Source organism: Lissotriton vulgaris, chromosome 3_1 (assembly GCF_964263255.1).
Source record: "Lissotriton vulgaris chromosome 3_1, aLisVul1.2, whole genome shotgun sequence".
NCBI classification, from domain to species: domain Eukaryota; kingdom Metazoa; phylum Chordata; class Amphibia; order Caudata; family Salamandridae; genus Lissotriton; species Lissotriton vulgaris.
Genome location: NC_141689.1, coordinates 1,819,306,630 through 1,819,322,969, shown reverse-complemented (window position 1 = coordinate 1,819,322,969; position 16,340 = coordinate 1,819,306,630). Strand labels below are relative to the sequence as shown.

General features: G+C 51.1%; 1 protein-coding gene across 1 annotated transcript; it reads right to left on the bottom strand.

Moving 5' to 3' along the window:
• Nucleotides 1–8,328: 8,328 nt before the first annotated feature.
• On the bottom strand, nt 8,329–14,861 carry POU4F2 (POU class 4 homeobox 2). The gene is made up of 2 exons (XM_086963294.1): nt 14,605–14,861; nt 8,329–11,036 (listed from the first exon to the last, which is right to left on the bottom strand). Exons 1-2 carry the CDS (start codon nt 14,791–14,793, stop codon nt 10,062–10,064), a joined length of 1,164 nt encoding a protein of 387 aa, XP_086819420.1. The 5' UTR covers nt 14,794–14,861; the 3' UTR covers nt 8,329–10,061.
• Nucleotides 14,862–16,340: the final 1,479 nt, after the last annotated feature.

The window sequence follows — 16,340 nt, the reverse complement described above, 5'->3', positions numbered from 1 at the left end:
CCGAGGTACCCATTAGCAGAGATAATGGGTAATGAAAACCTTCCTGCCTCGGAGACCGGCGTGTTTACAAAAGTTTGCAAACAACGTCTTTACAGATGTTATCTGAAGAAGAGAGTCTGCTTAAAACAAGAGCAGGGAATATGTCAAGAGAGGCCCGGTGGGAACCACTAACCCAAGACAAAGTTTACAAACCCAGTCCATACAATTAAAATCCTAAAAATCTGGCTTCCTTCTCAAATCAAAAGTACACGGTGGCAAGTAGAATTATTATGAAATATCCATAATTGCAATTTGAAACATTCAAATGGGTTTTAAACTAGAGAGGGTGTATTATTGTATTGTCTGAGAAGGATTTTGTGATGCTTTTGTGGTTGTGAAGCTTCTCCCCTCAAGGCCTCGGCGAGGCCCCTCTGGCCCCATCTGTGTATTTTACGTTTTTAAAGGCAACCCTGGACTATTCACCCAGACTGGATATATCGACTCTAAGGAGCGAATGTGAACGTGACCTCAGGAGGTGGGCGCGGCGGCCCCAGCTCCTGGCCGGGGACCCCTCCCTGGGGGTTAGGGGGCTACCAGGAAGATTCGGAGTCTGACAAGACCCCAGCCTGTCAGTGACGGTTGCTCTCTCTTCTCTCTGCCTCATTCGCCCCATGCTTGTCTCGGGCAGTCTCTTGCTTATCACGCACCCCTCTGCCCCCTCCTCCGCCTGTCTCTGGGTATCTGTCCATCTCACGCTATCTCTTAATCTGCCCTCCCACACACCGCCTATTTCCACCTCTCACCAGCCTTCCTTCGGCCCTCTCATCGCATTCCCTTGCCGTTGAGCCCGGCTCGCTTCTCTTCGCTCTGTCTCTAATGACTCTCCTTCTCTTTCTCTCGACCCATCTTTGCCTTATCCCTACTTCTTCCCCGTCGTTTCTCGCCTCCCCCTTCTCTTTTTTCCTGTCGTCCTCAGCACCCTCTTTCTCTCCCTCGCTCTCATGTTCTCCATTCTGCCTTTTCTCTCGCTTTCTCGCTCATCTTCCTTCTCTCTCTCATTCTCTGTCGCTCTTTTCCCTCGCCTTCCTTGCTGTCATCCTCCTCCGTCTCTTCGTTCTCGCTCTCTCCTTCTACGTCTCTGTCGTCGTCTCTCATCCAAACTCTCTCTCTCATCCTTTCAACCCCTACTCTCTTCTCATCTCAACCCCCACCCTCCTCTTTGTCTGTCGGTCTCTCACTCTCCTCGTTCTCTGTCTGTCCCTCTCTCTTTTCCTTCTCTGTCCGTCTCTTTCTACCTCTGTACGTCGCCCCCCCCCCCCCCCCCTCCCCCTCTCGTCCTCTTCCTCTCCAGCTCTCGCTATCTCTCCCTCTCAGCCCGGGACCCCTGCACCGTCTCCATCCGCAGAGCCCTCCGCAGCCCGGCCGCACTCACCTCCAGCCCCGGCCGGGCCCGCCGGAGCCGCAGCTCCCCGCTTCAGCCTCATCGATCTGCTCCTGGAAACACCCCGCGCATTCTTATAACCGCTGCCGCCAATTAATATTGCATTAACCCTATTTAAAAAAAATGTCAGGGCAGGAAAGCACTGCACCCCAGCAAACCGATCTATTATTAACGAGCGTGTAACCCGAGAGCGGGCGGTGTGCAGTGCGCGGGTTGTACGACCAGGAAATGCGCGAACACACAACAGGGCCCAACTCCGAGGGGGCGGGGGTACCCCCACTGTTGGCGGCCTGAACCCCCGATTACAGATCCAAAAGACGACAGACGTGTTTGTGGCAGGCTGCGCTGGGTTAATATACAGTTACAATATTCAGGCCCTCGCAGACGCGGCTCTCCGCCAGGCCCAGCCCTCATTAATTTTTGATCAGCACCCCAGACTGGTGCTGAGAAAATCAGCGTCCGCCTGATCGCAAGTGACGAAAAATGAAGGACTGTAAAGACCGAGGCCCGTAAAGACCGAGGCCCACGTGCACCTGTCGGTTTGTAAGGAAAACAGAAAATAAATCAAAACACTGGTATCACACATATACTGCGCCGGTGCATTGTGGGAAGGCTGCTGGTGAACGAGTTCAAGCAGGGGGGAGAAGTACCGCAACAATGAGGCAATGGAAGGCTGCCTGACGAGGGGAGGACCGCCAGACGGTGCTTCCGGGAATGAGAACGGGACCGTGACATCACCCTGGTGGGAAATAACCTACTGCACGCATGGGCGTTTATGCTGTGCCTGGGCCGGGCTTGAGCACAACAGATGCATGCATCCCTATGTGTTGATTCAGAGCTGAAGGCGGCGTGGCCTCCCCTAACAACACTTCCATCAATTCAATTCCATTTTTATTTATTATGATTTGGAATTCCACATAAAAATACATCTGAAAAAAACACGCTTCATTCCACAAAAATTACCAACAACACTTCCCGTCATTGTACCTCACCTGTACTCAGTCCTGGTTTAAGGGGGTCGGAGGGGGGACGACATTCGGAGTACGTTGGGGGGGGGGGGGGGGTATGTATTCTCTGCTTTTCTGACCAGAGGACGCGTCTGTCCCTGGGGGTGCCTCAGACAGGACCCGTTAGCGCTGCAGTGTGCCGGAGACACATGACGATCTATGCCAGGGGTGGGGCGGAAGGCGGAACTACAGACCTCCCCCGCGTTAGTCCGTACCGCCGTGCGAGTGGGCTCGGAGGCTCCTGCAGTGCTAATCACTTACTGCCCCGCCAGGGGTGACTGCCTCCGGGGGGCCCTACAGCACTAATCTCAAGCCGCCTTACGAAGGACAGCGACCCGGGCCCCTTAAGCACTAATCAATTTCCGCCCTTGAGGGGGTGGGCGGCCCCCAGAGGCCCCCTCTGGCTCTAATCACTCACCGCCGATGCGGTAACTAACGGGCGTTTATCGCGCTCCTTGGAATGTACTTATTCCTCTCCAGTGCCTCTCTTGGAGGCAGTGACTCCCAGGCACTACTCCTCAGAGAATGCTCCCACGGACAGAGGCTGCCGAAGGGGAATCGGAGACCGCAGGATGTTGCTCGGGGCACGTTCTCTGGAGGCAGCCCCATGTGACCGGAATACCGCCCGGTGATGAGTCCGTGGAGTCCACAACTGCCAGAACTCTTGCAGGGCCGCTAGCAGTAACTGCGTGTTTATTTATTGGAGAATTTGTGTCATGTGTGGACCTCTTGTCTTGTGCGATCCATGTGGACCACAGGCGTGTTCAGAAGCATGCCTTTCTCGGTAATGCACAGCAACACCAGGTCCGAACCACGTGAGAATGCGGAGTGCAGCCCCTCAGATCCGAGTACTCACGCGCTCGATCGAGGTCAGTTTCGAGTTAACCCCATGCGACTCTTAATGGAGTCAGTCCAGCTCGAAAACCATAACGAGACAGAGGGAGGTAGAAGCAGGAAGAGAGAAGTGAGAGGTGGGCAGGGAGAAGGTGGAACGAGAGAGGTGTGTGAGAGAGGTGAGAGTGAGATAGAAAGAGGGGGTAAGATAAAGAGAACGTGGCTGTGTGACAGGAGTGCGAGAGAGGTGTAAAAAGACAGCAGTGGAGACACAAAAACGGAGAGAGCGCGAAATAAATACACAGAGAGGGAAGAGTTAGGAGAAAAAGAAAAAGAGAGAGACGCAGAGAGGGAGATAGGAGAAGAGACAAGTGGAAAGAGGCGTCTCCGTGTCGCATTCAACAGTGAACTAGAGACAACCCTCTGCGTCCATTCTGACCCCGGGCCTTGCTCTCCCCTTCAATCCCAAATCCACGCCCAAGACGCCTTCCACAATCTTGGAGCTCAGTGGGTGCACGTGCCAATGGTGGTTACAGGACAAGAGTGCAACAATGTGATTGTATCTTTGCTACCTGAAACGGAAGCGCTCTCTGTCTCCCCGCCTCAGCCCTGCTGTGAATGTGGCCACCCCCCTAATCCTCGAAGCACCTAGTGCGGCTGCCAGGCAGGTGATGGTGGACGTGTCTGGGACAGCACACCCCAGAGGGTGCTGCGTCCGCCAGTGGGATGTAGCGCCTCGAGCCAGAGATCACCACAGTCTGTTTTTCAAAGCACCCTGTTCACCAAGAGTAGAAGGCTGCCCCATGAAGGTTGCTTCTGTCAGCAGGGCCCGGAGCTGGTACTTGCAAGAGAGCAGTCCTGCCGTGCTGTGCACCAGCAGAGCGCTGCTGTGCTTTGGGACCCCGACACATACACGGCCTCGGTCACCGCAGGCTATGTGACGTCACTCGTACGCGGCTAGGACTGCATTCCTTGCATTCAGCTTCAAAGATCTGCCTGCCCTCTCGCCCACTCCATTTCTTAAAATAAGTCATGGAGACAAAGTGCTGAGCGAACTGGACCACCATCCTTCAATTTTTGTGGGGCATTCTGGCCTTAGCAGCAAGTGGCCATTGCAAGTATCACCCCATGGTTATGGCACTGCTCCAGGAGGAGTGACCGAGCTGGTTCACCTGTCAGCACACCACTTTCAAGAAGACATCTCCCTATCTGCCGAGTGCAGAAAAGGGTGACACCGCTATCCCCACTGCCATGCATCAAAACCAGGAAGCGGGAAAAAGTCACGTGACGGCGTTCTCCTTGAACCCGTCAAGGAAGTATTTGGATTCAATCCAATCCAATCACCCATGAAAACCTCTCTGGTTCATGTAATACAACCACCTATCCACCTCTAATTCTTAGACAACAACCCGCTCATCAAGCGTCCATTCATTCTCTGGCCATACGATATGCATGGCTAATCCATCTAATCATCAAGGAATAAAACGCCCATCCATTCATACATTTCCATTTTCTGCAATCCACGAATGCACTTGGCCTTCGTCGTCCATGCACCCGTTCATCGTTCTCTCGTTCGTACAATCTAACCCTTTCATCCATCTACCCCTCGGGCATTCAACTTCCGGTCATTCAGTCATTCATCACCCTGTCATTCATATAATCCAACCGACTCTTCAGTCGTCCATTCATTTGACCATATCTGCTTCCTAAGGCACACTTGGGTCATCAATCAAGGCACCAAGAATTCATCCAGTTTTCTTTTGTATAATATGATTGAGGTCATCCAAGAATTAAAGAAATATGGATCATATCATTGTGCATCTATTCCTCAAATAAATATCTACATTCTGCAATCACCGTGTCCTTCGAGCCATCGAGTATCAATCTTCCATTCATTCGGCCATTTGTATAACACAATCGACCTCTCCTCCTCGTCATTCACAGATTGCCCAGCTCCCCGAAGCCTCCACCCACTTTTTCATGGCTGACTGTGCCTAGAAGCACCGAATAGAACCCGACGGTTGTCATCGCTCTTCTTGCCAAGACCAATAGTAAACTCCACCAAATCTGCTTTGATTTTGAGCACAATAGTGCCTCACATGAGGACGTGGTCAAAAGCACATATCCTTGTGGTTTTGAAGCCTTGCAACAGGCAGTTGTTAATTACTACCAATAACACGAAGTTCAAAGGAACTCACTTTAAAGACCTTGCTAGTAAGTAGGCTTGCGTCAGGTCTGCTGTCAAATTCACCTGGAGCCTTATGGCTTCACACAGGAGTCTGTAGCCCTTTGGTGTCCCCGGGGAGCTATTCTGCCTGCATGAAGACGGACTGTGTGCGTCAGTGGCACGTGCACTGAAACTGTCACCTGGCTCGAAAAAAAATAGAAGCGGAGGCAGCTGATGAACCCTGCAGTTCCCACCAAGACATCCGCAAGAATACACGCAATAAGGTGCATGCTGGCCAAGGAAGTGTCTACATTTTGTAATAGCAAATTACCCACCCAAGTGACAGTACGTCAGCAACGCACGTATGACATGCTACTTCGCTGTTAGAACTCCGTTTTCGCCTATATAGAACAACCTCTTGGAACACATAAAAATATGTAAACAACGAAATAAAACGCACAGGGTTCGTGCGCAACACAAACTGAAAAAGCTGCCGATTGGCTCTCGGCCTGGCCTCGTGAGCTAGTGCTCTGCTCGGCCATTTGCAGTTATCTGAAAGGCAAGGCCGACTCGACCTGCCATCTTTCTTGGATCGATAAACAGGATACTATAAAGTGTCTAATAGTAGCACCTGTTAATTAGAGTGGTTAGAAACCCAGAAGAGCGGTAAAACGTGTTGTTCATAACCGGATGTTAAAATAGGGGTATATATTTCTGTATGGTATATATGAACATCGCATGTACATAACAGTGACGACGTGATCACACGTGATAGTGTGCGCAGTGGAAGTTAATATCAAGACCTACCACAATGTACATAAATAAAATGTCAGTAGGCCAGATGCATACATCTGCAACTGAAAGCCCGAGGAGCGTTAGAACAGACGATTGTTGGGTGTGTGCTAAGCGGGCTCCCCTGGGAGAGAACACGAGAGGCACAGACCTGGCAGACTCCTGCGCAAAGTACACAGATTTGAGGGTGGCTTTATTGTGGGGGAGTTCCAGGGAGCAAAAAGGGCGCTGTATACCTGCAGAGCACAGTCAACATTGTGCTGCACAGGGCATTATGAACATGTTTCAGGGAGTGGAAGGGTCTCTGCAGTGCGGAAGTCCCCAGAGCGGAACTGACGGGAGTAAGAGCCGCGCAGAGCCCTATCCCTGGTGCTGAACCAGACCAGGGCGGATCTGGAGAAAACAGTGGGAGCCGAAGCTGCGCAGAGTCCTATCCCTGGTGATGAAGCGGGCCAGGGTGGATCTGGAGGAGCCAGTGGGAGACGGAGGCCCCGCAGGGCTCTATCCAGAGTGCTGAACCAGGTCAGTTCGGATCTAGCAGAAGCAACGGGATAACCAGGCTTTGCAGTCTGGGCGCTGCCCATGGTGCTGAACTGACCTCGTAGCCCGCTACACCCCAAGCCTGGTCGGTTCCCCTGTGAAGCAGCCCCAAAGATGCAACAGAGAGCCACAGTGTAGAGGTGGTGATCCGGTAAACAGGAGACTTCGATTCGTGATTGAGAGTAAATGTATTTGTTCAAATACAGAAAGAAGCCCACGTCCCGCATGTCTTGCCTTCCAAGGAATTCAGGCTACAACTGAATTTGCTGTAGCTGGGTACCATGGAGAAACTTGAGCCAGAATAAATATCAACACTTACGAAAGTAAACACAGTCTATCACTAAGCACAGGCTATGATAAACAGGTTCCACAGTGCTGGGCGTGACAGCGGCGACTCAGGAGACAGCAGCGAGAAATGGAGGCCAATGCAAGCCGCACGCTGTCCATGGTGCTGAACCCCCGAGGAGACATCAGTGGGAGATAAATGCCGCATTGAGCCTTGTCCATCGTGCTGAACGGGACCCCTCCCCGCCCCCAAAGCACACAGGGCAGAGCTATGCTGACCGGGCGGTCCCTCGGTGCTCTCACTATCATTGCGAACACGCCTCACAAAGATCCCTGCAGGCACCTCCTGTACCCACTGTCCACGGACAAAGCGCGTCCGCTACTCTTTCAGGCCATTAGCCTTTGCGGGCGGCCTGCAGACGCCACCTGCACCCCTTGCACTCGCTGCGAGGGTGTGAGCCTGGAAGTGAAGTCCCTGTTCAGCCCGGGCGCTGCCACAAAAAGTCGTCCCGTTTGGGATGTGTGAAAAGGCACTTATGAGGTTAATAGTGGTTAGAAATCCGGACTTGGGGAGACCGTTCCCCTGCTGCGTGTTTGAGATTGGCGGTCCAGACTCCAACAGCATGCCTGAATGGATACCATTAATTTGAAGAGGGGTGATAATAATAACAAATGTTAATTACAGCTCTTAGACGCGGTAATAGTGAGCTATGAAACAGTATACACGAAACACATTCTCATTGTTATGGCAGCGTGATCAGAGAATGCTGCTTTTAGACACTTACCACATGAGTAAAACCCGCAGAGTTGCTTATCTCAAGGCAGTAAATGAGTTTCCGGCTTATATGGACTCACCCATTTGCCCTACACTCATCCCAGATGTCTTAAACATGTTTATGAGGGCGGACTATGCACGCTTACATCCATGTGTGCATGTTTCTCGTTTGAGCGGTATTGAATTGTTAGCATACCGTTTAAAACAATAATATATTTTCAGGATTCCAATATTACAAACACCACATAACATATATGATTGACAATTTTAGAGCTCTCACGAGACAAGCATCTATCCGGAACATTAGCTTTTAAAATGATAACCTCTTGCGCTGGGCAGAGCCATTTTGCGCGCTCCAAGTGGTGACTGCATTTTGCGCAATGTGCACAACATTAAATACCACCTAAGATTTGGAGATATGGTAATTATCAGACATTTCAGGTTACGGAAAAAAAATCTGAAAAATTATGTGATACCATTTAAGAGGAAAATGCGATTTAGGTTCAATTCCATATTTTAATGAAAAAAAGAACAGCAAACATACGTTGCCAGTAAAACATAAACATCTGTTCAACGAAAGACAGCCCACCACCATGATAAATAACATAATACAATACTCTTTTAAATAAACCCTTTTAACAAAACGAAGTCTTCGTATCAGACACAAGGGTCGAGAAGGCAAATCGCCTCAGGACAGCAATAGAGCAAAAATCTGTAAGAATATATCTATGTGTGCGCCATATTGAATGAAATATTTACAGTACATAAAAATGCCCAAAAATGTGGCACTTCTGATAATCGTACTAAAAGAATTGTACCAAACAAGTGAATTTACAAGATGTGTACACTATATATTTTTTCTTTTTTTGAATCGCAGAAAGTCTTTTTTTTGTAAACAGATCTCGAATGCTGAAGTAAAAAACAATGTAAACAAATAACATTTTGAAGACAAGGAGGTGGAGGGGCAAATACACAGGGCTAAGAGTAGTCCATAGGGGAGAAAGTGATGCACCGCTGGTGCCCCTAGTAACTGGCTCGTTGTATCTTCAGGGGAACACTGTAGGACTCCCCGAATAAATATTTAATGATGTAAACATCAGCTCGAACAGGATAATCCGCCACAGTCTGGAGTCTAATGCAGACAGGGCTTCGTCGGAGACAGAGAATAACAAATCAGACATGTCAGAACAAAAATGCACGTGTATTGTGTCAGAAAAATATAGCTGCAAATAAACAATTCCTGACAAGTTCGAATAAACATTTCCTAACAGCACGCCAAAGCAGATCATACTTTCTAATGCTTTTGTTTTCTTTTAGTTTTAGAATAAATAGATAGATTAATTAGCAGGTTCAGAAAATTAAATTGCCAGAGCTGTGAGGGGATATTAATAATTTACAAGGGATTGCTTGGCAGGCTCAATAAAAGCGTTTCAAAACGAGCAATCATTGCAGCGACAGCTCTGTTTCTAGGAAGGGGCTGCCGAACTGCATGATACAAACACCATAAAATATATAGCATATAATGTGTAAACAGAGAAAATAAGGCAGCAGCACCATCAAACCCCAAAATTAATCGAAGCACACACCATGCCTCACTTGTGTTTAGGTGTCATCAAGGAAATTGCAGTCTTCGTTTTCTTTTTATGTTTGGCAGTAAAAACAAAATACTGTAGCGTGACATTATTTCATCTCCAATAAGTTCGGCGTGTTTATGAATAAAAAGGGCATCTTACTTGACAGATTCTTTACTTCTTTAATATCGGTTCAACGGTGGCTTTTTGAAAATTTTCTGACCGAAGAGTTTCCGTGATTTATCAGCGGCGTGTTAGCTTGTTGGTCTTATTTTGATTAACAGGGTTTTTGATTGCATTTATAAATATCTATATATATATATACATATGCACACAAATGTTCTCACGTAGAAATATTTATAAATATCTACATCTGTATCGTCGAGCCTATAAAAAACATAATAATCAAATATTCCAATCCTTTTTACAACGTGTTGATGGGAACTGGCTGAAGCTAAGCCACAGTCTAGTTTCTACCCAGAAAAACTTTGAGTATAGTCACGGGCTTGGTTGATGCTTGGCTTGTTGGCCTGACACAGTTTCTTGCTTAGTTCCACTGGTCGGTGCATTTATAAATGTCCAGATACATTTGTGTTTGTACATAGAAACATATCACTCAGTCTTGTCCAGTATATTCCACAAAAAGAGTCCTAGGCACGAGGCCAGGGCGCTAGATCCCGGCCGAGTACTTCATGCGCTTCTGCTTCTGTCTCTGGTTGCAAAACCAAACCCGCACCACGTTCTTCTTGAGGTCGAGCTTCTCGGCGATGGCCGCGATCTTCTCGGACGAGGGCCGCGGCTGGATGGCGAAGTAGGCCTCGAGCGAGCGCTTCTCGGGAGCCGCGATGGACGTGCGCTTCCGCTTGCGCTCGCCGCCGGCGCCGCCGCTGAAGAGCTCGGGCTTGGCCAGCCGCTCGCGGTGCGCCTTCTCGGCCTCCTCCAGCCAGGCCTGCAGGATGGGCTTCAGCGCGATCATGTTGTTGTGCGACAGCGTCAGCGACTCGAAGCGGCAGATGGTGCTCTGGCTCAGCGAGCCCACGCCCGGGATCTTCAGGTTGGCCAGCGCCGACCCCACGTCGGCCTGCGTGACTCCCAGCTTGATGCGTCGCTGCTTGAAGCGCTCTGCGAAGGCCTCGAGGTCGCGCGGGTCGGCGTCGACGTCAGCCATGCAGCCCATGTGCGCGGGCAGGCCGGCGTGCGCGAGGCCCAGCGCCGCCGGGTGCATGGCGCTCATGACGCCGCCGCCACCGCTCAGGTGCGCATGCGCAGACGGCGTGCTGACGGCGCCGCCGTCTGGCCCAGAAATGGCGCCCAGTGCTGCCAGCCCCGGGTTCAGGTGCTCCATCAGGTCGCCCTCCAAGGGCTGGTGGTGGTGCGGGTGGTGCGAGTGGTGCGAGAGGTGGTGCGAGGGCAGGCCCGCGGGGTGCGAGCTCGGCACCGAGGAGGAGGCCGAGGTGCAGGGGATGGTGTTCATGGTGTGGTAGGTGGCGTCCGGCTTGAAGGGGCTGTGGTGGTGGTGGTGCGGCGGCGGGTGGTGGTGGTGGTGGCTGTGATGATGGCCCTTGCTCTGCGAGGCGATGTCCACGGCCGCCAGAGCCTCGGCGCGGGCCAGCAGGCTCTCGTCCAGACCGCCGAATATATTGCTCTGCAAGGGCAAGTAGAAAGCACACATTACTTGTCAGCGGGGGAATTCCCCGAACATTTGCAGAATGTTAAAAAATGAAGAGGCGGCACGAGCAGGGTCCGGGAAAGGAGACGAGAACACAGAGCACGCCGGCATCCCAGGTCATAAAAATTAATACCAGCGGCAAAGACCTGCTGAATACATAAGTTGGGGGGAGAGAGAGAGAGGGGGCATAGAGGAGTCATGGAGGTGTGGGGTGATTTGCTGTAAAGGTATGAAAAAATCATCAAGCAGATAAGGGGGCTGGGACTGAAAGCACACATTGCAAACATTTGAGAACTCTACAGAAGGAGACGAGGGGAGGGAAATGGCCAAATCAAAACGGTGGTGTTTAGAGGGAGGACACAGGAGGAGTGAGGTTAGTAGAAAGGTGCAAGGTGTCAAAGTTTTTGGTTAAACAGGAAGAACTCTAGCTCTCCATCAGGAAGAGCTGAATGTGTGCTTCAGCGTTCCTGGATAGAGTTGGGACATGTGATTAATGATGGTTAGCAGTCGGAATTATGCGCTTTAGGTGCCCTCAAAGTTAGATTTGGATGTATTATGTAAGGTGCCCTGGCAAGTACAGGTAGAGTTGGCCTAAATTCTTTAAGGTGCGATTAATAAGTAATATTTGAGCATTTTCTATCTAGGGCTGTAATCGGGTGTGTTGGTCTGTGTTCTGTAAAGTGTGACAGAAGATAGAGTAAGACTGTATTACACACGAAGTCCTAATAAGTCGATTTTGAATGTATTGAAAAAGTGTAACAGTAGGTAGAGCAGGATTGGAACACGTGAAACGTCATAATAAGTAATGTTGGATTATATCCTGCAAGGTGTCCTAATGAGTAGAGTTCGTCTAGATTCTGGCAAGCAACATTTCAATACAGATTGTGAGATTACCCATGGGCAGAGTTCAACTGTAATAAGTAAGTTGCGATAAGTAGGATTGGGCTGCATTCTGTAAGGTGCATTGGTAGATAGAGTTGCTCAGTACTCTGCAAAGTCTTATAACAAGTATCGGTGTCTGTAATCTCAGACTTGGTCTTTATTCTGAGAGTTCAATAACAGGTAGTGCTGAGCTGTATTCTCACAGATTCCCTAATATGTAGAGTTGAACTGTTTTTTGAAAGGTGTCAAGTGTGTAGTGGCGGGTTGTATTCTGTAAGGTGCCCAATAGGTGTCCTTGGGCTGTATTTTGTATTGTTTAAGGTGCCGTGATAGACAGTCTTAGGTGCAGTAATGTAGCGGTGTACTGTATTCTCTAACGTGCCCTAACAGGTGGCTTTGGAATGCATTATGTAAGGTGGGCGTTATTCTGTAAAGTTTCCTAATAGAGTTGGACTGTATTCTGTAAGGTGCCGTAAAAGACAAGACGAGGACTTTATTCTATAAGGTGCCCTAACTGATCGAGTTGGGCTATAGTCTCTAAGGTGTCGAGATGTGCAGTGTTCGACAGTTTTTTTAAAGGCAGTGCTGGGATGTATTCTGTGAGGTGCAATGATAGAGTTGGGCTGTATTTTCTAAGGTGCGATAACTAACAGAGATGGATTATATTATGTTAGGTGTAATAATAGGTAAAGTTGGGCCGTATTATCTAAGGTGCGAACAAATGTAGAGTTAGGGTGTATTCTGTAAGCTACTCTAACGGGTAGAGTTTCACTGCACGATGCCTTGATATGAAGAGCTGAACTTTACTCTGAAGTACAATGGCATAAGTTGACTGTACTCCGAAATGTGATCTATGTACAGTTGGAAGTATTCTAAAAAGTGCGCTAACAGGCAGAATTGGACTGTATTCTGTGTGGTGCTTTGATAGGGCTGAGCCTGATTCTATGAAGTACAATGAAAGAGGTGCTGGTGGACTGTATTCTGTGAGGTGCATTGATAGGGCTGAACCCGATTCTATGAAGTACAATGAAACAGGTGCTGATGGACTGTATTCTGAGAGGTGCTCTAATAGGTCAAGCTGAACTGTATTCCGTAAGGCACCCTGTTATGGCGCCTACTGGACTGTGTTATGTAAGGCGCCCTAGTAGACGAAACTGGACTGTGCGCCGTGGTGTGGTGCTCCTTTCATATGTATTGAAGTTGGTGTTGTTGGAACACAAACGGGAATGTAGAACATGCAGTCACCACTGATAATTATGCGCTGTGGAGGGGTCGTGCCAGCCTTGGGCTACGGGACCTTAGCTTCTGACCGCAGTGCAGGTGGTAGCACCCAGTGCCATTGCCTGGCTGGAACAGACAAGAATACTGGAGCATACCGGGCAGGATTTGAGATCCTTAAACGCAGGGCATAGAAACAGCAGATGAAGGGCCGGGAAATACAGCTATGGACTCATCACACAACGTTTAAGTGCAAAATAAAACCTGGTGGAAAACAAAGCCTTACGAGACTCCTGGACAGCTCCCACCGGAGGGGTGTGGAGGCAGAACATGCGCAGCCTCAACGGGTGTATTGTGTAAATGGCGCAAACAGCAACGCTCTTCCCACCAATCGTCAGAAGAAAACACACAGCATTGAGGATCTATTTAACTGTGCCATCGAGTTGAGAGTTTTAATGTGTCCCGGTTATTACAGAGGTCACGTTCACTGCCACGTTTTCAGTTTTTGGGCGTGAATGTGGGAATGAAGAAAACAGCATATTGTGGAAAACTGCGCAAACGACGTTGACTCTCCGACAAACGCGGAAAGAGTTTGCGAGTGAACTAACGTGCCAGCAGAATACTTAATGCCCCGTTCACTGCCACCAGCAGAATTCCTGTTAGGCAGGTATTAGCCGGAGTGGGTAATTAGCCAGAAGTGCCTGCCAGTGGAAGATTCCGCAGCCAGGACTGAGAACCCCGTAAAGGTAAAGGGAGAACTCGTAAGCGCATCTCTAGAGTTCTGTCACCGAGGGAGCTCGGAATAAATAATTTTGCAGACATGCGTTAACTGGAGATATTGGCTCCTTAACAGGGGTAAAAGGAAAGCGGACATGTGCTTCTGAGCGCACTCACTAGAGCTGTCAGTGAAGGTGTTTTGAGGGATGTGTCACGTTGCATGCTGCGTCTCCTATGCATAGATGGAATCATGTCTGCTCGTCCGGGTTGAAGACGTAGGGAATTTAGAAGAGGTAAATGAAAGTTTACAGGCAGTGAGGGATCTCTGGAGCGGGGCCTCTGTAAGGGCTTAGAGAGGAAGTCCTGAATGTATGCCTACAAGCTATGACAGCTGGAGAGGGGCCCGTGAAGGGCTGCAGAGGGAAGCCTCTGAGCAATGCCTGCAGGCAGTAAGTGACCTCCGGAGAGGGGCCACAGTAGGGGAACGGAGGAGTGTCACTGAATGCCTGCCATCAAGCAGTGGAGAGGTGCCAGGGAAGGGATGTCACGGATCCCCGTGTGAGTGTGTGCGTGCGGGCAGTGAGCTCTGGAGGGCTGCCAGTAAATGGCCATGATGGGGATGCCAGTCTCTCCAGTCTTCCCTTCAGTGAACACCTCTTTCTGGACCCCATGGAAGGGCGGGCTGCGCTGCGCTGAGGCGAAAGGAGCGGCTGCCCTCTGTACTCACCGGCGGGGTAGGCAGGCAGGAGCGCCTCATGGCCTCCGAGGCGGCGCCGGCGCCGGCGCGGCTGCTGCTCAGGCTGGGGGAGCCCCCGGAGGGCGCTGCTGAGGAGCTGGGCAGCGCTGAGTACTTGGGCTCGTGCAGGCCGGGGGGCATGCTGAATGCCTGCTTGCTGTTCAGCGACATCATCATCATCCTGGCGGCGGAGGGGGGCCGAGGCCGGGCTGCAGCCTGGACTCTGCTGGCGCTGAACGAGCTCTGGTCCCGCTGTCTGTGTCCGGCTCCTAGCAGCGCCGGCCCTGCAGCAGGTGGAGTGAGCAGCGCCGAGCCCGCCCAGGCTCCGAAGAGCGGCCCCGCCCCCCTCGCCGGGGCCGCTGATTGGCTGCGGAGGGACCAGCGTCCAGCCTGTGTTTGTGAGTGCGGTGTGTCTCCCTAAAGCAGCGGGTGTGTGCTTACTCTCCCTGCCCTCCAGAGCCCCAGGTCCGCCTCGCCACTGACACCTCCCACCAACACCCCCACGCCCCACCTCCAGCAAATCACTATTTCCCCTCCAAGACTTCCCTCCCTCACAGCATTCCCCACCCAGCAGGACGTCCCTGTAACACCACCCCACTCATAAATAGCGGCATTAGCGCCCTATGCCTCCAGGATCTCCTCTCACAGAACCCCTCACAGGACTTTCATCCATCCAAGAGCCTTCAATCCCAACACTTCGCTAACCCAACTCCCTTCCCTTCAATATTTCCTCCTTAAAGCACCTCTCTCGCAGCACCTTCCTCCAACAGAACCTCTTTCCCTCCAAGACCCTTTCCTCCAGCACCTCGCTCCCACCACCAGCACCCCCTCCCTTCACGGTGACTTTAGCAATCCTTTTCGCCTTCACCACCTCCACCACCCCAACTTCCAGAGCCCCACTCCCTCCAGGGCTACCCCTCACAGTACTCCCATCCCTACAACACACCTGCCGCACAGGAACTCCCCCCAGCGTCACTTTCACACCTCTCTGTCTCTGCAGCGCCTTCATTCCGCCCTCAGCATCCATCTCTCTAGGCACATGTCCCCCTCACTCGGTGGCCCCTCTGTGGAACACCTTCCCCAGTCCATCACCCTCCTTCGCACTCCACACCCACAAGCGGCCTCCTCCCAACACTTCCGGGCTCTTCCCCCAGCACCTCCCTTCACTGCACCTCTCTCCCATGCTCAACTTGGCACCGAAAGCACTTCACGCAACCTGCACCCCCAGCCCTCGCCCCCCTCCCTGCGCACACACCTTTGCTCATGTAACCATCTGCTCTCCACACAGGACCCTTCCCCCTGGTATATACCATATAGATCTGACTCCACACTCGGCGGTGGGATACTGGTCTCACCCTTCCATTGCAGCCTGACAGACCCCATGTACACACCAGCCCCTCCCCTTCCACGCAGGCAGACGCACCCGTTAAACATCGTCTGAGCAGCATTCCTACTGGTCTGGGGCTGCTGCTATTAATAGGTACGTGCTGGCACCCCTCCATGCCCAGCCCGGGCCTGGTCAAAGGGCAGCCTGCAGCATGGCGTCATACACTGCAGCCAGGACAGGCCACGGGGAGGTGGCAGGGTGTGTCCTGAGGAGGCAACCTCTCACGCAAACCCCAACGGCCGGTGGGATTACATCTTCCTGCCTCGCGATCGTCACTGTTTGTCACACCATCCTTGCTGTGAAGCACACAACACAACCGGCACCGTTGTTGTGATCCGTG

Excerpts from the sequence above, each read along its gene's own strand:
- POU4F2 (XM_086963294.1), bottom strand. The coding sequence starts at position 14,793 with ATGATGATGATGTCGCTGAACAGCAAGCAGGCATTCAGCATGCCCCCC. Across the intron at positions 11,037-14,604 it reads CCTGCCTGCCTACCCCGCCG|AGCAATATATTCGGCGGTCT; the intron begins GTGAGTACAGAG and ends TTGCCCTTGCAG.